Genomic DNA, 24704 nt, shown 5'->3' on the forward strand with positions numbered 1-24704 from the left:
TGGCGGCCCATTCCTCGTGGAACTTGTCCTAATGCTGAATCTATCGATACATGAGATCAAGGTGACTAAGAGGAAGTCCGAATCATGGGGCATGAGGACTCGAGTTTTTGGATGTAAAGAAGACCCCAAGTCTGAAGACATCAACTATGGGACGTTAAACCATGATTGTGATTTCTTCATGAACACTGACGTCCATTATGCTATCGCACACTTAAGCTATCATCATCGTGTTGAGTTAGGCAACCACTACTTTGGAAGGTTTGGATGGCAGAAGTCTAATGGAGCATATACCATCTTGACGTACGTATAGAAGATGAACTTTTCACCTCTGCTGGTGTATAACCAAGAACTACACCAGTACATCAAGAACCTTCAAATGTACCTTCTTGGAGCTTTATTTGAGAAAGAAGCACTTTGCCAGGACCTCAAGCAGTAGAATCTGAAGGTAGCCAATTAGGAGAATCAAGACCTCGAGCTCCAGAAGACTCATGAGGAGCTGAAGGACAATCATACCATGTCACATGCCAAGGATGTTGAGATCTAGAAGCTCAAGAACCAACTCATGGAACTACAAGGACGGCACACGAAACTCCATGTCAACACGGATGATCTGGCGGAAGAACTTGAGAAGATCAAGCACGACCAAAGGAAGCCCACTAAATATGAAGAAATGGAATAATCTAGCTTAGTAGTAGCCACACCATGAGAGAATAAAGTTGAACGTTTTGCGATCAAAGTAATCGACCATACCAACCTTATGTGGGTGGTGATATTATAGAATTGATTGAATAAATGAATGCTTGGTCGTTATTATCTTGTGCTTATTTGAGTGGTTGGATAGAATATTGTATTCTTAGGTTCGAATTTATTACAACCTTGAGAGACGTAATTTACGGAGGAGTAAAACAAGGACTTCATATGGGAGAAGTATAGGAAATTGGAAAACTCCCAAGCATTGAAGACCTAGAGAAATGAAGACTTGGTGACGAAACCATAGTAAATCAGCCCATTACAAACAGTATAAACTTGAGTTAGGATTTGATTGTTGATTGTGTGTGAATTTCTCACTCTATCCTCGTGAGACCAAAGCCTTGAATCCATGGACAAGATGTTCACTAAACCTTTTCGGAAGACAACAACATTTCCCCAAGGAGACACATACATTATTCTGAGTACCCATTTTCTGACACGTGCAGATGTCAACCCTCTATGAGTCTTTCCTCAAGGGCCCGAAAACGATCATGACTCTGACTAGTGATCATGATTACCCAAAGATCATGAAGGATATGAGTAAGCACATTCATCTTGAAGGAGATGCAGTCTACAAAGGCTACCCATTCATGGAAAATGGAGTGGAACTTTGGTATGTGGAGGTACACCTCCACGGTATGAAAGGAGTTTTCCCAAATACTATGGGACAATACTTCTTCATTTCATGTGTACCACAAGCAACTTTATTTCATTCTGTTGATGAAACTGACATGGAAACCAAACGTCAGATTGGAGAAATACTTGAAGCAAGACTCAGTCACACTCAGGAATTCCTGAGTGAAGTGCATGCAAAGATGATGGAGATGAAGGTCATGGCCACCATGATAAGGCAAAAGATGGAAGATTTCAAGGAGCACATCGCAAAGTTCCAGTGGGACTAAAATATCTCCAAGGGGGACAAATGAATAAATTGGAAGAAATGCTTGACCATACCGAACAATGTGGATGGCAGCATTTGTAATAAAATACTTTGAATTTGGAGTTTTGAGAAGAGATCAAGGATTTAATAAAGGATTAATTATGAATGAATATGATTTATGGAAGAACCAATACGTGTTAATAGTAATCAGACCAATGGAAAGGAAAATGTATTTCCACGGCATGGAGTTTGGACAAAAATAAGTCTGTGGATTATTTTAACATGATGGTTACCCCAAGAGTATGATGGAATGAAGCACTATTGGATTTAAAGGAGGTGTAATGTTGGAACATGGAACTCTAGTAACCCCAAGGATGAGTTAAAGTCGTACAAGAGTTGAAGTGGGACTACAATCAAGAGGCCTAAGGATTAATAAGGATCAAGCACTACCTTTATGAAGGAAGAAACCTGGAAAAAGCTATAGTTGATAAATTGATGTTTTTCTTAGGAGGATACAAAAATCTGAGAGTTGTCAACAAATGATAGATATTTTGTTTAGCTTGCAGAATCAGTGGATTTATCCGAACTATGTTCGTGGACAAGAGAAATTCCGCAACGCTTGTGAGGAAGCCCTAGTGTTAGAATACGAGATTCGCTAAACCTTATACAAGGTAATGATTTCAGTACGACATGGCTTGGCCACCATGACGACTTATTTTTGTCATTCTCTTGCTATTCGGAATAGTAAATCTAAGTGACTTAACCATAGTAAAGATACGACGATCTTTGAAGCTTTTGTTTGAGCCTTAGAATGGTATGATGATGAACCCTTGTACATGGCAGCTGTTGCCAAACATAGGAATTCTACGGTAAGGACGAAGCCAAGACCTAATTACGTGCAGGATAACCACAAATGGTAGAACACCACGAGATCATCGATACGTTATTTAGAATAGTCAAGAGACTTGTCGGTTAGGAAGACCGTGTATCGGAAGAACTTTATATTGATGAAAGAACACAGGATTTTGAAGGAAACATTAAGACTATAATGGAAGAGCATCAACGAAGAATTTATTGTGAGGAATGTGAAGAGACATATATTGCAATGGCATGACTTTGAGGGACCAGTAACTCCCATTTTAAGTGTGGTAGCATCCACACTTTTCAGACCAATGGATCTACTAGAAGACCCGAGACCCCTACCCTTCTTTTTAGCCTCTTTGAAACTTGAGGACGAGATTCATTTTAAGTGTGGTAGGTTTGTAACATCGCAAATTTTGGAATGTTATATTAATTAATTGAATGATTGTTTGCTTGCTTTATTGATTGGATTTGAGTAAAATTTGATTATTTTTTTAACTTTAGAAGAGAGGGAATAAAAGGACTTTCCCAAAACTTCATTTTGAATTCAAAATCCAATTTCATAGTGAGAAGATGACATGACTTCTTAAAATAAAGGATTTTTTTTGACCGGCTACTGTAGGGAAACACCCCACAACTCTTAGTTTTATTAAACAATATTTACAATAATTACAGCATAGGGGAATAGAATGTACATGGGTGGGGTAGATATTACAAACCTCAAGGAGGTAAAAAGGATTTTGAAATATGGATTTGAAAACCATCGAAAATTTCTATTTGGAATTTATTTCATAGTTGGCTCTTTTTTTCAAATTTTAAAGTTTGGATGAATTCAATTGTCGTGGCCAATTTGAGGAATAATGAGAGGAGCAACATGACCCTCCAAACCAGAGGCAATTTTGAATGTCATTTGAATGTATATACTTAGTAAAAATATTTAGAAACTATTTGATCTTTGGATCAAAGTCATTTTGTGAATTTCCAAAAATATTTGTTTTGAAAAGTGTTTCAAAAATTCTTTAAATTATGTTCATCTTGTAGAGATTCTTTTTCTGAAAACTTTGGTATATTATATGCCTATATAAAGTTTTATTTATTTCGTTGTTTTCCTTTTTAATTTCTTCCTTTAAGTAAAAAAGGATTGTTTAAAATTGCCGAAGCTCAGCGCCGCTTTCTCTCTCTCCTCACCCCCGGCACACTGGCCCAGTCCAGCACCATGCGAGCCCGCTCGCTCCCGATTCCCTTCCATATCGCGTGGCCGCACCTTTCTAACTTTGCTATAGTCACTAATGTGCATGGCCCATCGACCGACACTGAGATCCCCGCGGTCACCTTCCTCTTGTGCTCCCCTTTCCTTCCCGACGCCGGCGCCGCTGCGGCTCGCCGATCCCCTACCTTTAGACCTCGGCCCCTCCTTCACAAAAGGCCCCCTATAAAAACCGAGGCATCCCGCACCCGTTCTGCGAAAAATCCCACTCTCTGACGCCCTCCTCTCGTGAGAGACAGAGGTCGCCACCGCACCTACTGACCTTGCCCCGCTCACCTCCGGTGTAGATATAAAGTTTGGTTATGATTGAATATCTTAAATTTGAATTCAAACGAATTTACTTCAAACTTGTTTTATCAATAATTTGAGTTTAAAATTAGGTTTTGAGTTGATTCTTTTTGCTACTCGTCAATTATGCCCTTGTTTACTAGTAGGTACAATCGGGGAATTTTAAGAATATTTTAAATGAGTTTTTTGGACCAAAAACAATATTGTTTTAGTTATGCTAGTTTTAGCCTTTAAGTTATTTGTTTTAAATATTTTTAATTTATTTCTTTTGTCACTTGTGACAAATTGTATTAAGTTTTTGTGAGTAAATAGTAGCCTTTTAATATATTTTTTAGTTTGTGCTATTTTAAGCTTGATTTGCATGGAATCAATTCTAGTCCAATAATAACTTGCAAAATGATTTCATTGCTAAATTAATTCCTATTGGAAAATATTTTCTATAAATTGTTCTATAAGTTTTATTCCGTGTTAACTTTAGTTTAGATCGGAAACAATTTGTATTAAAGTTTAAATTATTTTTTATTTAAATTCAAGGTTAACATTATTTTGATCATAAGTAGAGTTTAACAAAAGCTTTTCAAATTTTTATTTTTGCTAATATTTTTTTATGATAAACTTTCTGTTAGCTTAGTTGTTTTATATTTTGTTTTTTGTTATTTCATTTCTCTTACTATTTTACTTGTTATTGTGTTTTCTTAGGACAAAAATTTATATTGTTTGGGGTGTTACTTTTCATAGTTCCTTAATTGTTCTTCAAAAGTAATTCTTTTACTATTAAATGATTTACTGGAATACTTTATGAGAAGTTTTTTATTTGATTTGTTGTTGTTGATAATAGATTATTTATAGGAAAACTATTCTTGTATGCTTTGATGAAGTTCTGTTGCTGTTAACTTTTGTTTTAAGTATTTCTTACATGTCCTTACTAGAGTGTTTAGTAATTGTTTTTGCTTCTTGATTGTTAGTATTGATTGCTAGAATTGCTTGCTTAGGTGAATACTATGTTTGATTATATAGATTTTTCTCGGAGCGACGAATAGTTCTATGAGGTTATTATTCTGAGAGCGGTATTATCATCATCAACTTACCAGACAAGTTCGCTTTGACCATCATACAATACCCATGTTTTATTTGCATTAGAATCAATCCTTCCACCATACCTCCAGTAGGATATACAGCGTGAACTTGTGGTACTATCATGAGGTAGAAGAAACCCAACACCCTGTTACCATTACCCCGGAATGAACATTACTTCATAATTGCTACGCTTTAGTAGACGGGGTTCGGTTGTGTGATTCAAGAGTGTTGTAAGGTTAACTAATTCAAGACCTACATGAAGACTTCAAGATTTCAAGGACTCAATATACGCCTGGGTGGATTGGACATGCATTTGGAAGCCTGATATCTATCATGGTTATGACCGAGAATCCTCGTATCTACTTGTGATCATCCCAACGAAATGCCACCTAGGCTCAAAGAGATGGATGGATACTTCAAGGCCGAAAAGCTTACGTGTACAACCGCAAGTATTATGGGCTCTGGATTGGTTGACCTTAGTCATGATTCTGGTAGGTCAGATTGCTACGAGATGTAGAAGAATGGTAGGATTGGATGTGCATTGACTCTCTACCGAAGGATCGCTTTGGAAGACCATGTTCCGATCGTCCTGTTCTCAAACACGAGGCAATGCGAGGACACAAAGGGAGGGATCGAATCTTGCGGGTAAAGTATACAAACGTCTGTAGAGTGTTAAACTAATCGATTAGCTGTGTCCTCGGTTGCGGACATCATGAGCACCGGAGATGATACTACCAGTCAGTCTCAACACAATTAATTATGATGATGGGTTTATTAATGATTTTGGGATATGAGAATTGGTTGGCGAAACCATCTCATTAACAACCAATTTTTGTAGTGATATTTTGTTTGAGTCCTTTGTTGTAGGGAAAATGAAACCAACTTTTATGCAAAAACTCACACATAGAGCCACAAAGCCATACTACATATAGAATAGTTTTATCATCTGCTTCTTATTGTGGTATTGTCGGTACATTCAATGTATTGACCTACATGGCTGCAACGTATCATGTTGCGGGATTTTCTAAGATGGCTAAGAGTTATGATTTAGGGTTACGGTCTACACTCAACTTGTCGTTGGCTTTGATGGAACTCCACACCCTTAATGTTTTTTCGCTGAGATTCATGAGGTATATATTAGTTTTACGTTATTTACATGTGATTGCACTTTGATATATACATTGATGTACTGTGTGTGCCAGCATACTAATCCAGGGATGGCACAGATACACAGAGGCTTGACTCGTTTTGAGTCGGGTCGCTACATTGTTCCATGTGATAACATGGATATCTTTGGGATATCACAATATTCTTTTTATTTAATTTAATGGATCTATATATTTGGTAAAAGGTGGAAGGCTTGGCCTTTTGCTCGGTGATTTGTTCCACCTTTTCCACCCTAGTTTTGTTTACCCATGTTATATTTCATATTGAGCGCTCCTAACATGCTCGGGGTTGTTAGGGGGACCACCTTGATAATTTATCTTTGTTTAAAACTCTTTCGTCAAGGCCGAACTTTGGTTTTACCATTTTGCAACCTAATTAAACTTGCATAGGGATTAATTATCCCGTGGATAATTAATCAACAAACCAGGCGAGTGCTCCTCTCGTTGGTCCAAACCTGTCAACCGCCGGTGGCCGTTAGGGGCAACTTTGTGATTCGCCTACCGGAAGTTTGGACAATATGGTCGTGTCCTGAGAACGAGATACGTGTGGCTCCTATCGGGATCGTAAACACGTAGGACGACCTTGCTAGACTTGTTTTACCTTTTACAAAATATCTTGTGCATGGGGATTCCGAGGATACTTTGTGCTATCTCGAGGTTGAGGTTTTCTACCGCAGCTTGTGGCTAGTTTGTGATGGATGAGTTGGAGCACACCTGCAGGGTTAAATCTTTCGGGAAGCCGTGCCCACAGTTATGTGGCTACTTGGAAATTGTTTAACACTTGGATATAGAAAAGTTGAAGGAAACTCAATTAAAATACACCAATCGTGTGTGTAACCATGACTGTCTCTTCTTGTGAGATTGAAACCAAGAAGGGAACATGGCAGGGTTATGATTGAACCATAAGTACGTGTTCAGGATCACTTCTTGATCATTACTAGTGCACATTCGTTTATATGTAGATCACTCTTATTATTCTTGTACTCGTAAGTTAGCCAAATATCAAATGCTTAGTCCTTGTTGCAGCCTTGCCACTTAACCATACCTCACCCATTAAGCTTTGCTAATCTTGATACCTTTCATAATGATATTTCTGAGCCCCGGTTGCTCACAAATTACTATAACAATAGTTACAGGTACACGTGATATGGTACTTTGAAATGAGAGCGAGATGCTTATTTGGTTTGGAGTTTTTCTTCTTCTTCAACGATTATAGGATGGGTTCCAGGTTGGCAACCTGGGATTAGCAAGATGGATATCTCTTTTATCATTTGATTTCGTCCGTAGTCAGACCCTGCTTTTATGTATGATGATTGCTATGGAGGATTGTATTTGAGATTATCATGATTTAGCTTGTGGCGAGTGTAAGCCAATTCCATATACTCATGTCTTATTTACATGTACTTGTAACGATATCCATTCTTGTAAAATGATGAGATGCACTTCTATCCCTATCAAGGCCCTCGAGACATGATGAGGATAATACCGTATCTTGGGTGTTACATCGGCACGACGCATTGTCAACAACGTCTTCAACCCGGCGCAACACTACTTCGACACCATTGTGCCCGTGACTAACTCGACGCCTCCTTGCACCCGCGGCTCCCCTGCGACTTCCTCGACACCAGCCATCCCGACTCGACATCGACCACGGCGTTCTTCGCACGACTACCCTGACCATGGCTACACCACCCTAGATGTCAGCTACCTCGACAACTGCACAAATGGCTACCTTCTTGCTTGAGCGACCTCATCGGTTTCCACTCCAGCCATGACTTCTGTGATGCATCGAACGTTACGACTGTGGGGGAAGGGGGTGTCTGTCAGCTTACCTTCGCATTTTCTCCAGTCTCACCGTCTGCGTGGCTACCATTGTGACTAGGGGGGATGTTGAGTATCATGATTAGATTGGAAACATAGGATAGACTAAGAAGTATTCTGGACTGTCTTATACTCCAAGAAGATCATGTACTCCTATATATATATATTCCCACGAGGCTCAAGCAATAGACATCAATTCCATCGATCCATCTCTATCCCTTCTAACACTAAAATAACTATTGTCGGAATACTTGATAACAAAATGAATTGCCGACAAAATTATTTCATAAAACGACCCATTTTTTAAATGCCAGAGCCCTTGACATTGCTACTAAGAGCAAGTATAATAAGGTACTGTCAGCAGGTTGTAAAGATTAAAGTATTATAGTATTGCCCGGTTGGATGAGAGAGAAGAGGAGAGAGAAGGGAAGCGGGATGTAGATTACCAGTCGGCTATGGCACGGACTCCAAGAAACATGTGAGGATGTAAGATGGGCCATGTATTAATAAAATAGTATTTCTTAGCAACTTGTTACTATACGTGTTGGCTATTAGGTCGACTATATGTGACATGACAACTTCTTATAGCCGACATTTAGTTATAATATTAATCATGCTCTAAACATCAAAACGCCATCCTCGTCTGGGTTGTCAGACCGTGTTGGTGTTGCTCGTTGATGTGACAGTCTGAAAACGTCAAGGGACATAGCATTTCTACCTTCGATTAAATAGTGCACGCGGGGCCATGGGTGAGGCTCTCACCCACCACTCAACGCTCACTATCTTTTCCCCCATTTTTCTTATATATATCTAATATATTTTTAGTACATGTTTTACATTTTTCAAGCACAACATTAACATTTATTGAATAAATGGTCAATATTTTGTCTGTACACATTTAACATGCTTTTCAATGGTTGAGTAATGTTTTTTCAAAATACAAGATTAATAAAAAAAATTGTGCATTTAATATTTTCCCGAAGTTCTATTAATATATTAAAAAACAAGACTAATATTTTCTTAATACATGGTTAACATGTTTCTATAGAAATCTATTGTTTCAAAAATGCATTGATTAATATTTTCAATATTTTAATATACTTATTTCGAATCTTTAAAAGTATTTAAAATATTTATTTCGAAAATTTAGAAATATTTTAATACAAGTGTCTCTTGTAATATATTTATTTATAATATATAGAAGTATAAATAAAAGTAAAAAAGAAACGCTTGAAACAAAAAAAGTAAATTAAAAAAACGAGGTTGTTGGCTCCCGCACGCCTGGGCTGGTCTGCCTTTGCACTTGACGCAACATTTCCCTACGTATTTACTTTGAACTTTTTAAAAATATTGATGAAGTTTTATTCAAATCAGGTGAACTCTTTTTAATTTTATGATTTTTTTTCAAAATTGACGCATCTTTTTTTTCAAATTTTGAATAAATTTATTGACCTTTTCTTCACGAACATATTCAAAATCATAAAAATCCAGGGTCCGGTCTTTTTTTAACCAGCAACGCAACACAACCAGAAAAAAAAGCTAGCGAGGCGAGCGAAAGCAAACCTGAAGGGAGCGAGGGAGTGGTTTTTTAATGGGTCACGGCCCGTTGTTGGCCCAATAAGAGCTCGCGCTGGTCGACAAATAGAACCTCTTGGGAGGGACGCGAGAGGGGAACTATTGCTGAAGATTTTCCTCCGCCTGTGTCGTATTGGGTCAGCACGGATGTTTTTGATGGGCCATGGCCCACTGCTGGTCAATGGAGGTGCCACTTCTCCAACAGGTGTCTACTTGCCTACAACGCCCAATGGAATCTTGCGCTCGCTAACAAATAGGACCTCTTGGAAGCGACACGAGAGGGGAACTATTGCTGAAGGTTTTCCTCCACTTGTGTCGTATTGGGTCGACGTGAATGTTTTTAATGGGCCATGGCCCGCTGCTGGTCACTGTAGGTGCCACTTCTCCAACGGGCGTCTACGCGCCCAATAGGAGCTCGCGCTTGCTGAAATGGTAGAATCAGGATTTGATCCAAGGTCTCTAGGTAGTTCGATCTGTGCTGCTAACAACTCCGCTCAAGCTCTACTCTGAGCCGTTTTTTTTCTTTCTGTTTTTTTCTTTATTTTTTCATTCTTTCTTGCATTCTGTTTCTTCGTATTTGGTGTTTTGCCTTTTGTTTCTTCTCCATTTTTTGTTTGGTTTTCTTTCTTCTTCTCCATTTTTGTCGTTATTTTATCTTTAAATATTTTTTTTATTTTCACTCTACATTTTTGTATATGTCAAAAACATCTTTTTACTAAGTGATAAACATTTTTTATCTACATATTTAGCATTGTTCGAACCCTTATTCAACCTTTTTTAGATACTTGTTTAACATTTCAGTACTCGTTCAATACTTTCCAAATACTTGTTCAATATTTTTTATATTTATTCAACATTTTGGCTACTTATTAATATTTTCAAATATTTCTTCTACATTTTTTAAATAATATACAACAATTTTTAATACTTATTTAACATTTGTTAAATAATTCTCTAACATTTCTAATACTTATTCATAAACATAAAATACTTGTTGAATATTTTTTGAGATACTTATTTAATATTTTCCAAACACTTCCAACATTTTTTGATGTGATTTTAAAGAGTTCTTTTGAAGAATATTTTAAAGTATAAAAATATAAAAATAAAGCAAAGAACAAGAGAAAAAAGGTGGTGGCCTCCCGCGTGGCTGTGCCGGCCCATTTGGGCTCCCCCCCCCCCCCAACAAGAGGCTTGCCCCTGTGCCCGCTTAAAGCGGGGCATAGGGGTACGATGCCCTTCAGGAATTCATCCCTAACCAAAAGGGAAGTGCGCACTTTGCTGCGCCGGTTATGTTGTTGTGGTTTTCTGGGTATTTCTTACATGATTTTTTTTCTAGTTGGTTCGACTTGTGGGAGAAACAATGGAGTTATTATAAATGCTACATCCACGGACACACTTTACAAAATCATGGTTACAGATGGATGTGTTAAATTGTGGTTGGAGATTAGAGGAAGAGTGTCTCACTAATGAAAATCATGGAAGTGCTTGGTGGGAGTGTTCTGTATGATCAATCGGTAGCGAATCATTTGTGACTGTGTCATTTCTATTTTTTTTGGGTGTTTGGTTGGGTCTCTTTGACCATGTGACTAGAAGGAGTCTTCTAATATATTATAACACTAATCTTACTAGAATTGGAGAGACCACGTTCAATTGAGGTCTCCAATTGACATTGCGATACCCAATTTTGATATGGTCAACAATTTCTCAAAGCTCTTTCATCTAATTAATTAATTTATACCTCTATAACACTATACTCCTTAGTTTTAAAGAATTACATTCAATTGAGGTCTCCATGACTCCAACTAAAACACGATCATCCGATTTTGACTGGGTCAATTTTTTTTTGAAACTTCTCGTTCAATTCTTAAAACAAATACATTATGCTTCCTAATGGTTTTAATTTACGATTATGACTGAACTAATAGTTTTTCAAATAAATCAACAACAACCAGCCGAAAAAAACGTATCAGTCACACCCATGTAGCTATCGACATAGAACTTTTTCTCACATATATAAGATTGGTTAGCACATAATATAGAATCACACCACAAAATACCGATCAAATTACCAAATTATAAATAAAATTAAAACACACTATGTGATCTCCCCAACACATCAAATGAAATGTTCCATTAATTTCAAAATATAAAGGGTATTAATTATTTGGAAAGTCAAATTCTTTAACTTTGACCGAGTTGAGAGCAAAAATATTGACATCCACAACATTAAATAAAAAATATGATAATAATTCACCGATGAATCTAATCACAATGGTATTATGGATTTTGATATACTTATCTCCAAATTTAATCAAATTTAAAAGATTTGACATTTTTAGAAAGTAATGCACGTTGTATTTTGAAACGGAGTGATTAGTTTTTTTAATCTAACGATGCAGCAAAGCGTGCCCAATCCTTCTAGTTAATACCAATACGTGAGAGAAATTATCTATATTGTCGGCCACATGTGTTATGCTAGTGTTAATCGTGTCATAGATACCACATCCCTTTTGCTAACAAAAGCACGCACCACCGAGACACATACGAAGGGATCCACTCATCGAGAGATCTTACCACGAAGTCCAGGTCAATGACCCAATCAATGGTGTACCAAACCAAATTTAGACCTTAGTTGAATGAGGGGGCTTCAAAACTAGGGAGCTAGTGAAGTTAGAGATTTCATGGACACAACCAAGGATTGACCGAGTCAAAATCGGGGCAATAAAATTGTATACCTCAATTGAATGGGGGAACTCCAAAACTAAAATGCATAGTGATTTAAAAGAATTGAATCAGAGAGTTCATTGAGAAACAACTAACCTAGTCAAAATAAGGTATTCCAATTTCAAATAGAAACATCAATTGATTATAAAGCCTTAAAAATCGGGAGCTCCTAGTCAGCGTCTTTGACGCCAACTAGTGGTTTCCGCGCCCACGGGGCCGCGCTCTTGGTCCGGCCCAAAACGGGGGCGTGCACCAAAAGAAAATAAAAGAAAATGTATTGTGCGTGCGAGGAGAATCAAACTTACGACCTATTGTACATTTCTACAATGCGCTTATCACTCAACCACTTAGCGAGAGTTGATAGATTACATCTTTCCCTTATTTGGTTGTTTCTTCTTTACTTTTTTTTATTTTTCATTTTTGTTTTTTCTTACTTATATGATAACTTGTTTTTCAAATTCGTGAACTCTTTTCAAAGCGATGATCTTTTTTTCATTTTTTGATAAACGTTTTTCAAATTTGATGAAATTTGAAAAAAAATCATCGGATTTCAAAAAAGTTCACAAAATCGACAAGAAGTTCGTCAAAATGAGAAAAGTTCATTGTATTTTAATTTTTTTCATCAAATTTAATAAAAAGTTCAGCAAACTTAAAAAGGTTCATCAACATTGAAAAACAAAATTACGAATCTGAAAAAATTCATCAGATTATTAAAATAGTTTAGCAAATTTCAAAAAGTTTACCAAATTTAAAAAAAGTTCACCAAATTAGAAAAAACTCCATCCAATTTAAAAAAAGTTTGTCGTTTTTGAGAAAAAGTTCACAGATTTTTTTAAAGAGTGAAAAATAAAAAATGATCGATTTGAAAATTTCCATGCTGGAAATGACCATGAACCGGGAGAAAACCCCGTTTGGGACGTTTCTGGAAGGTTCCCAAAACTAAAGGATTACCGCAACATAAGAAAACAAAGAAGATAAAACAAGATTTAACTCATTAGTAGGTTGATTTCGTAGTGGTTACCTTGGATCGAGCTTATATAAGTGATCTCGCGCTTTTGTTTCTTTTTTTCTGTTACTTTTTTTCTTCTTTGATGCCTTTTTTTGGTTCGTTTTTCTTTCCTTTTTCGTTTTCTTTTTTTATTTGAGGAAAAATATTTTTCGAATTCGAATAACAATTTGGAAAATCTTGAACAAATTTATAAGTGTGAATAATTTTTTAAAGCACGAACATTATTTAAATCTTGAGAATAAAAATTTGAAAAAAGAGAACAATTTTCAAAAACCTGAACAAATTTGAAAGCGTGAACAATTTTTGAAAACCTGAACAAATTTGGAAACGTGAACAATTTTTTAAAGCACGGACATTTTTTAAATCTTTAAAAAAAATGGAAAAGGAGATTTTTTTTGAAAATCCCCGAACAAATTTGAAAGCGCGGACAAATTTTTAAAGAACGAAATTTTTTGGAATTTTGAGAACAAATTTTGAAAGTGAGTAATTTTTTTAAAACATCTGAACAAATTTGGAAGTACGAACAATTTTTTAAAGAACGAACAGTTTTTCAATCTTGAGAACAAAAATTTGAAAAGGAGAACAATTTTGAAAAACCCCGAACAAATTTGAAAGTGCGAACAAATTTTCAAAGCACGAATATTTTTGCATTTTTAGAACAAATTTTGAAAGCAAGAAAAAGTAAAAAAAACATGAACAAATTTGGGAGCGCAAACAGTTTTTTAGATAGACGAACATTTCTTGAATCTTGAGAACAAAATTTTGAAAAGGAAAACAATTTGGAAAAACTCCCCACATATTTAAAAGAGCAAACAATTTTTATTAAAATGAATATTTTTTGAATTATGAGAATATATTTTGAAACCGAGAACAATTTTGAAAAAACATGAACGAATTTGTAAGCGTGCGAACATTTTTTTAAATACACCAATTTTTTGGAAAATATAAACAATTTCTTAGTCTATAAACAAATTTGAAAACAGGAGCATTTTACAAACATATAACATTTATTTTGTAAGGAATAACATTTTTTGAAATTTGTGAACAATTTTTGAAACCGGAACTTTTTTTCGAACTTATGTACACTTTTTAAGACAGCAACATTTTTTGAATTTACATACATTTTTTGAAACGGAACATATTTTTTAGAAAATGAAGAATATTTTTTAAACTTCCCAAACATTTTTAAATCATTAATAGTTTTAGAATTGGGGAACAAAATGTGAACAAGTTTTAAATTTGTGAAGAAATTTTCAAAAAAGAGAAAAAAATTCGTAAAACAGGAATATTTTTTATAAAAATGTGAAAAGAAGAACATTTAAAAAAATATTGTGAACAATATATGAAAAAGATTTTTTTTTTGGAAAAATAATGCAGTGTTTTGAATACGAGAACAATTTTTGAAACACGAGTATTTTTCAAAAGATGAACACATTTTGGAAGCAGGAATGTTTTTTGAAGCACGGACATTTAAGTATAAACTGTGAATACGAGAACATTTTTTGAAACTGAATTTGTTTATATAAAATGCCGAACAGAAAAATAAGAAAAGGAAAAAGTAACAAAAATGAAGGTAAAAATTAAAAAGGAAACAATAACATTTTTTGAAAAAGAAACATTTTTTAAAATGGCAAACATTTTGTAAAAATGTAGGACATTTTTCTAAAATCCCGAATATTTTTTAAAGCTAGGAATGTCTTTGAAAAAGACAAATATTTGAAATTTACAATATTTTTTTAGAATCAAGAACATTTTCTGAATCTCCAGAATTTTGTTAAAACATGAACTTAGGTTTTAAAAAGAACCATAGAAAAAAAGGAAAAAAGAAACAGAAGTAGAAAAACGAAAAAGGAAAAAAAGGAAAAAAACGAAACAGAAAAAATGACCAAAAAATGAAGCAGAGACCGAAACTGCCTGCAGAGGGAGATGGGCCGGCCCAGTTTGACGCTCCCATGTGCATTTGCCCGACTATTTGACGCAAAAAGCGTTAAGTAGGCTTTTCCATGCATAAGTGCCAAATAGGGTTTTCCTTAAAAATTGGGAAGCATAGTATATGTAAATTTGGGCCAAGCCTAAAAGAAGGAAGCTCTAACTGGGCTGGTACGAAATGCTGATCTGCGAGGAAGTTTTAGTTGGCCCTCCTCAGCCTCTTGGAGTCGAGAAACCTTTACCAACATGGCAACATCGACCTTCCCGTAAAAAAAACAACAACATGGCAACATCGACCATGGGCGCCGCCGCGGCCGATCTCGAGGCACGTCAGCTCCGCATCCTCCGCCGCGTCGAGGATCTTGAGCTCGCTGCCCAGCAGCACCGTCTTGGGGCGCTCTCTCTCACCGACGCCGAGGCGGAGGTGGAGGCGGGGGACACCGAGGAGCGGCTCTCGGCCCTCCTGGCCGCGCGCGGCGTGCACGACTTTGCCTTCCGGCGTGTTCCAGCTGACTACTACGACCGCACTCTCGAGGAGCGCCGCCACCTCCTCGCCGCTCATTCAGTCGCCCAGCTCTGCAAGAGCATAGTCATGGTACGGCCTCTTCCCTTTCATTTTCATATCCCGATGATGCCTTTCGTCGAACACCTGACCTGCGCAATTACGCTACGTTGTTACAATTGGCTGTATTTACTTCATTGTGGCATTTATTTGAACAGTTGGTCTGTGTATATTATCGGTGTATTTAGAGAAGTACTCCCTCTGTTTCAAAAAAGTTAGTACAAAGTTGAGTCACTTAATATCGGAGTAATTGATTGTTTGGTAGTTATGTATACTAGACCATGATCGCACGCGTTGCCGCACCCGTCCATTTTTACAACCGGTGGTAGGTATTTGCACATATATATTGAAACACGCAACATGAAAGTTAATTTCATTCATATCATAAGAAAATGTTGCTTATTTGTAAACTTGGTTATTTCCCATTGCCGACATCATCAGACATGTAATGATAAAGAAATAAAAAAAGAAAAACTTAGCAAGCATGCATTTGTGATCCAGCTGAGAGCGGACCAATACATCCATATGTGAGCAAATCATCATAATGCCTCCTAGGGACTAAAGGGACTTCTCTTCTGCAAAAGCACACACAATTTCTAAAAAATAGAGATCAATGAAAGTTTATAAACAATTTACGAAAAGAGAGTTAAATTTAGAGAGAAAACTATGCAACATAAATAAGATGAGCAATTGGTAAGTTTTATTACCTTTTTCACCGACTTCACAAAGATACGTCTCTTGCTAGTTGTGGTGGGACCATGTTGCTCCTAGGTCCTCACCCTTTGTCTTGTACTTTCTTCTTGCCCTCACCTCCTCCATAATCTTTCTCAACAGCGGTGGCAGCAGCACACATGGGATTTTCCCTAGGGTGCGAGAGCATGGGGGTAGCAAGGTCAAAGTTAAATAAAGTAGTGGATGATGAAACACTGCCTGTCTTGGTCCTCTATGTGAATAAGAAGTGCTAAGTACATGGGAAGTAAATTTAACGAAAGTAATTTTGAAGTTCCAAACAGTAATACTCCCTTTGTCCCAAAATAACTGTCTCAACTTTGTACTAGCTCTAGTACAAAGTTGTACTAAGTTTAAGACACTTATTTTGGGACGGAGGGGGTATGTAATAAGCACGTGAACATGTATCCAGTTTGTGGGAGACTGACTTTAATTAGAATACATAGTGTATCTATTTTCTTTTTTCATACGATGCAAAGTTGGTACTTCAGTTTTGGTTTGGACAAAATGGGAATACTCAATTGTGTTGGGTATAAGAAAACATGTAGACAACTTCAAAAGAAGTTCTAGAAATTACAGTATGAAGCCATAACTATCCAAGTTAAAAATAAAATAAAGCCTTAACTTCCACATGTAAACAGTTTTTCTCCTTTCACAAAAAATAGACTGTCCAGTGAGAGAGTGGTATATGGAAGTCACCTCCATTACATATGCATTGGTCTTTTTCTTTCTAACAACGTGCATGATATGAAAAGGAAGGCATTTTAATCCGAAAAGTATGATGTTTTTTCGTGCAAGTATAAAATGATTTCTGCAAAAAGTAACATAATTAGGGCATATACCAAGAATTTATTATCTGGCTGGTCAACTACTACAACTATTAAATTTACTCGCACATGCCTGAAGAAATATGTTAGCGCATCAACATTATATTGTTAAGCTTCATGCACTAGCCAACGCAACCAAAAGTCCGAATTGATGGAAAGGGCTAGTGCAATCCACATATACTGTAACACCCCCTCTCACGTGTGACGGGGAAGACAAGTCAACACGTGCAACCGGAAGAGAGTGACGGCGCGCAAAACTCACGTATGACTCAAGAGGCCTCTACGTGGACACAAAGGGGGGCTACCAGCAATTTTTTTAATAAATTGCGTAAACCAGGACTTGAACTCAAGACCTTAGCTCCGATACCATGTTAAGCTTCATGCACTAGCCAACGCAACCAAAAGTCCGAACTGATGGAAAGGGCTAGTGCAATCCACATATACTGTAACATATATCTCTCCATTTCTCCTTTCCCTGCATATATGTAGATTGAGAACTCAAGATATATAATATTCAAGCCTTTGGTTATCCAACTGTTTACGTAAAATCTTTGTTTTGTGTCCAACTGATTTGAAAAAGAGATAGATTGAAGCGCATAGATCACATAAATGAAACCAATACTCATTAATAAGAATCGATACATTTGGTTTCTCCACTTCACAGAACACGAATTGCTTAAATTTTACATCAGGTAAAGAGAATCATACAGATAGCAGATTAAATGGTGACGATATAACGAGTTTTGATGCCCCTAGTTGCGTATTGGATACTTGAAGCAGTATCCAAATCTAGCCTCTGTTGGGTGCTTGACAATTGAAATGATGGAATTCCCACCTGCAAAAGAAAAGGGTAAAACAAAAATGTAACTGTTTTTTTCACACCAACTGGACCCGGCGTGCTGATTAATATATCAAATCATTATACTACACAGTCATAGGAAATGAAGCATATCACACCACATTTGCGTAGCCAGGAATTCGCAACGCCCGGGCCAACAGCAAGTGGACAGTGTTAAACAGTGATTTATTGTGCTACTATACAAACAGTAAACAAAGGAAAGTGTTGCCACGCCCAAGGCCATGGCCAGCGGTAGCCCGGGGCCTGGCTACGCCCCTGACCACTACACCCATGCTATTGGAGACATTAGTAGAGGGAGGTACTTTAGTCTCCTCTGTTTGTTATTCGACCTAAGTAGATCTGATCCAAAAATAAAACAAGAATCATGTAAAAAAGTATTGCATCATATTCCAATTAAATGAAAAGGTATAATACTACACTAACAAATATTATCAAAAGGATAAAGAAAACTGACAGGAAATTAATGAAATTAGGGAATGAGAAATTAACTTCTCATCCTGGGACATGGGGGTTCTATGAAATCATCCATCGGACATCAAATATCCTACATGTGAACTGAACAATTGTTGTCTTTATTCTTCAATGACGCAATTAAGATTTAAACTTACTATAGTTTTTTCTAGAGTACACAAATTACCTAGCTACCATTTTTAGTGAAGGAGAAGAAAACAAATTGCAAGAGAAAAGCAACAGCACACCGTCTCCTAGAACTAACGCTACTACTCACACAAGGATGCTACACCTGCTCCTCCAGCCAATAATCAAAGTTGCAGGTCGGAAATGATTTGAGAGCTCGGTTCTTCTTCCTTTCTCTGTTGGCTGGTGTTAGCGAACACCTTGGTGTTTGTCTGCTTCCATAAGCTCCATACAGTTAGCATACCCAGGGAACCAAGACCACACCGTTTATTTTTCTGCAAAATGCTCATGGATATGATCCACCACTCTCAAGGACATCCAAACCAACGGGAATAGGCACAGCATTATCGATGAGAACCACACAAACTCAATGGTTCCAAGCTTGCCTCGAATAACTGCATTGCATGTGGATGAAACTAATAGCCTCATCGTCAGCGTTGACATCCAGGTGAAGTGAATGGACAATGTCTCACAAGTGAACATACTGTACCAGTCCTGTTGTCAATAGCCCCGAGCTATGTCAGAGACACATCGATTCAGGAGCATGCCCTAGTGGACAGATCAAAATTGTTATAAGTTAAGGGCCTCTTTGGGACTACTCTACTTCATAAAATTCAGTTCCGCTCCATCAAATTCACTTTGGATCGGTTTCATACAGAAGTTGTAACTCTTTCAAAGAGAGTGTTTGGCTTCCATCTAGCTCCAGCTTTAAGAATGAGGAATTTGGTGGAAAGGATATATCTGATTGGATGAGTGGGGAGAAACGAAGGGGTATCCACTTACTGGTGGCAGTGGTGGGTAATTTCCTGCCAACTCCAGCTTCCATATTTTTTTGGAGCACCTCCTAAAGAGCTTCACAAAAAACATGAAGTTGTACCCCAGATTCTATTTTTTTTGCGGAGCGGTAAGTAGTGGAGCTATCCTGTTTGGCTTGCGTTTTCTAAAGCAGAGCTAAATTTTAAGAAGCGGAGTAGTCCCAAACAGGCTCTAACTCACTGAAACTACAATCAGGTGATGAAGGAGGGCAAGCGCAGAACTTTATATGTAGGAGACTACACAATGAATACACAGTGAATATGATAAATATAAATCTTCTCTAAATTGCATGAAATCAACTAAATAAACTATTATTAACCTGGTCGAGAAGAAACTGAACTTTTGGTTTTATATTTGATTCTTAGCCATTGATGCATCACAATATGCTGCAGGGATAGAAGCCTGACTCCTAAGCATATATTTCCACATGAACCAGTAGATGGAAAATATACTTGGCATGTGAAACTACAAATTAGGGAGCTGACAGTATGAAGGGCGATCCTGGCCAGGTAGAGCCTATAAACAGAACAGCTACGTCTTGGCATAGGGAGTCTGCGCTAAGAGTCATCAAGGAGTGGTTCTGATGTTTCCTTCAGATCCAAAGACATCCATGAAATCGCATGTGGTGGCATGACGGCGCCACTGCATGCCGAGGAGGGCGGGGGAGGGAAGAAAGCAGTGAATATATAGATCCTTGCGGCGGAGGGGGTGCTGGGAGGGGCAACTGCCAGAGATACTCGTTGTAGCGGCGGCGGCGGCGTAGGTCCGTTCATCTCCAAGGAGAGGAGGGGAGAGGTTGGGAGGGAGGAGTGTACAGTTGAGGTTGAGCGGCCCATTCCCCCCCCCCCCCCCCCCCCCCCCCCCCCCCCCCCCCGGCGCCGTTGGACCCGAACAACCACAGACCTCCAAAAATGCTACAGGAGAAGCGGCCCTTTTAGGCATCCGCGCTAGATTCATCTTACGGCGCGCTAAACATAACATTTATGTGAATCAGACGACCATGTACGATCAGATCGCAAGAATGGACGGTTCCAAAGTCTAATAGCCTGAGAGGCTTCTTAGAGTGCCTAGTTATAATGTATTTAAATAGGCACTAGCCTGAAGGATTGCTAATACGTACTCCCTCCGTCCCAAAATTCTTGTCTTAAGTTTGTCTAGAAATGGATGTATCTAAATACTAAAACGTGACTAGATACATTCATATCTAGACAAATCTAAGACAAGAATTTTGGGACGGAGGGAGTATGATTTACTGGATGTAAAATGCATTAATCTTAGATTAGGGTCTACAATTCGTGATCAACGAGAGCAAAAGGCTGTTACGAACCTCAATGATTTGTTCAGAAAACAGTTGTATTTTCACTGTATGGTTGTGCCATAATGTTTGCAGAAGTGCTGTTCTTGTTGACGAAAAGAATGTTCTCATTTTCATTTACCATGCCAGTTCAAATAATGCTGCAACTAATAAGTTTAATTTATTGATGATAAAGAGTTGTTGTGTCAACTAGTGTTTGGATTGTAGGTAATTATGGTGGATTTATATTATATGTTAAGATTGTAAGATCAACCTGCCATTAGCTTCCATGCAAAAAAGAGAAGTCTCTAGTTGGCGGACAAACAAAGATACAGATTTGTGCTAACTAGTTTTTGGCATGCCGTTATATGTTGGAGGGTGCTAGGTAGACCTTGTTGAGAACTAGGGATTGGATGGTTGTTTTTAGCACAAAATGTGTGTTGTCAACTTGTCATTGATTTGAGTGTGGATGTCTGTGAGGTAGATTGTTATACGTAGGTTAATGATAGTAGATCTTATTGTTATGAGCTAGGGCACGTTGACACCTGGCCACGACATTTATAGTTTAATGGGTCCTTACAATTTGGCTAATCAAAATTAGCTTTTTATTTTTAATGTCAACACTTAATTGATTAGTGTCCTTGCTACTTCTTTTCTTGTTTACTAATGCTCATTGGAAGAGAAAGTTTTTGCTAATCTGTTGTCGTAATGATTCAGTGGATTCCAGACTAGGTCCGATTTGTTTATGCCCAAATTTGAGAATTGAAGCCTAAATTTGTTTGCTGATTAATATGTGAATAGTATCTCTCCGTTCTCCTTTTATTTCGGATTTCTTTTCAACAGATTTTTTCTTTTGTGCTTCTAAAGTGTTAATAGGTTGATTTTATGTCAGTAGTATCTCTCCCTTCTCTTTTTATTGCATCGTTTAACGCTTGGTATCCATGGATATGTTCTCTGAATCACGTCCACTTTTTGTAGGTGAATACCAAAGCTGCTGCAGATGTAGTTGACTGCAGTAACCCCAAGAATTCTAAATATTATGTTGTTATTGTTCAGGTAACCTTTTAAAATCTCAAAGTATGAAAGTATCATCTTCATACTAAAATACTCCGCACAGTATATTTTATGTTGATAACTTGAATATCTTTTGCAGTACATGGCACGGCTTAATGCTGAAAACATCAAGAACTTCCTGTATACCCTAAATGAGAATCAGATACCCAAAAAGAGATTTAACAGTAAGATTGTTTCCAGTGTATTGAAAATTCTACAATCTCAAATTATTCATTTGCAGGCAGATGTATGTACCATCAATCTTTGTTAGTCATATGTTTCTTCAGAATCATCATTGTCTGTAGCTTAAATAAAAATATAAATATAAATGCATATACCAATCTGCTCAAGTTTCAAGATCTTCAGGTATGGCTGCAGATACTATTGCAGTATCAGAAAATTTAAATGTCTACTTTTGTTTGGTGCAGTGAGGCTCGCACCAGAAGAGGAGTCACACATGCTTACGGGGTTTGTGCACAATGGTGTGACATGCATTGGAATGAAAACAGATATACCGGTAATGGAATTTTGTTGTTACCATGTTGCCTCTTGAAGGATTTATGTTGGTGAAGATACTATCGCAAGGGTTATATTCAAACTGAAGAACAACGATACTACATAAGAGATAAATCACTTATTTTGCATATCACATCTTTCATTATATATATGCCTAATGTACGAGTGCAGACGTTTGGAGCTCGGCCTCCATTTTTGAATAATTCAAAATTCAAACTTTTCGGTTTTAAAAAAATCTGACAAAAATATGCAAGTAAAGAAGGATGTTATGTGTATGTGTGTAAAAATTTAGGATGAAATACGATCTGTACAAAAAAGATAAATTTATGGCCTGAAACGATGAATAGTGTCATGTGTAAAAAAGCCTCAGATTTGTCTTTTTTGCACAGCCCTCATTTCATTCTATTTTTTTCTGAAAATTTACACACATGTGTGTTACGCCTTCACTTATCCCTGTATTTTTTTTCAGAATTTTTTGAAATGTAAAAATATGAATTTTCATGAAATTTGAATTTCTAATTTAAAGGCCTCCATGGAGCTCGGCCACCAAACGCAATTTCCGCCTAATGTACTGTCTTCTTGAACTTTCCTAGTCCTTCTCAAATTCTGTAGGAGTAAATTGATGGTACGAAACAATAGATATATGGTTCCAACTTTCAACTGTGACTAGACTGAAACAACTTATCAAGTCGTTCTTCTGATAAATTATTGCTCAAACAGGTGTTCTAAATGAATGACAGCCATTTTGGATATTCTGTATTGTATCATTGGTTGCTTTATTTGTTTCTCTCAACTGCCAAGATTATAATCTGAAATTTGCAAGGCATCTTATACAGTGGGTTTATCGTCAGGTTATCATAGATGAAGCTATCACCAAGCTGGATGAGGATTTCTTCTGGCTAGGTGGTGGAGAAGTTGACCTCAAGCTCGGGATGCGGACCTCACAGTTTCTAAATGCTTTCAATCCATTTGTGGTGAAGTGTAGTTAATGAGTGATAACTAGTAGTACAACTTAACAGAAGCTTCAGATCCATGTGGTTTTACCCGGCCTTGATCAACACACTGCCAGGGAGGTACACTAAGCTTTTGCTTGGATCTGGGGTTAGGATGTCTGTCTTTTTTGGAGCAGGCGTTTCCGTTCCAGTTGCTCTTCTCACAATTTGTTACGTTATTCACTGCTGATTGTTGGTAAAATTGATGTAGCGGAGGGGACATTCTTGGGAAGATCGATATAATTGCGGCAACTGGGCTTATACTATTACTAAGCCCTTTGTAGTTTGGGCCTGAGAGTTGAAAACCAGTGTGAAGTGTGTAAAAGCGAGACATCTGGCTGCTTCCCCTCAAAAGAAGAAAGGAAGTCTGGCCACAAAACCCGAAGTTTGTTTCCGTCTTGTTGTACTCCCTTCTTTTCTAAATATAAATCTTTTAAGCGATTTCACTAGGGGACTACATACGAAGCAAAATGAGTGAATCTACACTCTAAAGTATGTCTATATACATATTTAGTCTTCTAGTGAAATCTCTAAAAAGACTTATATTATGAAACGGAGGGAGTACTACTCAACATCTTCTCCATGTATTCCCTCCGTAAATTAATATAAAAACGTTTAGATCATTATTTTAATTATCTATAAACACTCTCATATTAGTTTAGATTATTATTTTAATTATCTAAACACTGTTATATTAGTTTATAGAGGGAGTAGCTGTTTTCACAAGTATGCCACCGCCATTTTTAGATAAAATGCAAGTGCAGTCTGAGGCGCACATGGTTTGTGGTTTCGAAACGGGCAATTTTGAATCAAGAGTTAGGCCTAGAATAATGGCCCTGTTTGGATCCTAGGGTTAGAGTTAGAGTGGGTTAGATTTGAGTCATCTAACCCTTAAAGATCCAAACAGGTGGGTTAGAGTTGGTTAGATGCATCTAACCCATCCAAAAACTCTAACCCACCCAAGAGGTGTTTTTTTGGGTTAGAGTAGGTGGGGTCCAGGAAAAGAGAGAGGTCAAAGTAGCCAAATGATTAAGAAAGATATCTTTAGAGTTAGAGTTAGTTCAGGTTAG

General features: G+C 37.3%; 1 protein-coding gene across 2 annotated transcripts; it reads left to right on the top strand.

The window, feature by feature from the left end:
- The first annotated feature begins 15581 nt into the window (after positions 1 to 15581).
- Positions 15582 to 24013, top strand: LOC123403339. 2 transcript variants are annotated; one of them, XM_045097280.1, is made up of 5 exons: positions 15582 to 15945; positions 22052 to 22129; positions 22227 to 22311; positions 22555 to 22643; positions 23479 to 24013. In XM_045097280.1, exons 1-5 carry the CDS (start codon positions 15634 to 15636, stop codon positions 23629 to 23631), a joined length of 717 nt encoding a protein of 238 aa, XP_044953215.1. In that variant the 5' UTR covers positions 15582 to 15633; the 3' UTR covers positions 23632 to 24013. The 2 variants fall into 2 exon arrangements, with proteins under 2 accessions (XP_044953215.1, XP_044953216.1); XM_045097281.1 differs by having other exon boundaries at positions 15585 to 15945; positions 23494 to 24013.
- Positions 24014 to 24704: the final 691 nt, after the last annotated feature.

Source organism: Hordeum vulgare, chromosome 6H, assembly GCF_904849725.1.
Source record: "Hordeum vulgare subsp. vulgare chromosome 6H, MorexV3_pseudomolecules_assembly, whole genome shotgun sequence".
NCBI lineage: Eukaryota > Viridiplantae > Streptophyta > Magnoliopsida > Poales > Poaceae > Hordeum > Hordeum vulgare.

Bases quoted from the DNA above. Each gene is read 5' to 3' on its own strand.
- LOC123403339 (XM_045097280.1), top strand. From the start codon at position 15,634: ATGGCAACATCGACCATGGGCGCCGCCGCGGCCGATCTCGAGGCACGT. The intron at 15,946-22,051 runs GTACGGCCTCTT...CACTTTTTGTAG, and splicing joins TCTGCAAGAGCATAGTCATG to GTGAATACCAAAGCTGCTGC. The intron at 22,644-23,478 runs GTAATGGAATTT...CATCTTATACAG, and splicing joins GAATGAAAACAGATATACCG to TGGGTTTATCGTCAGGTTAT.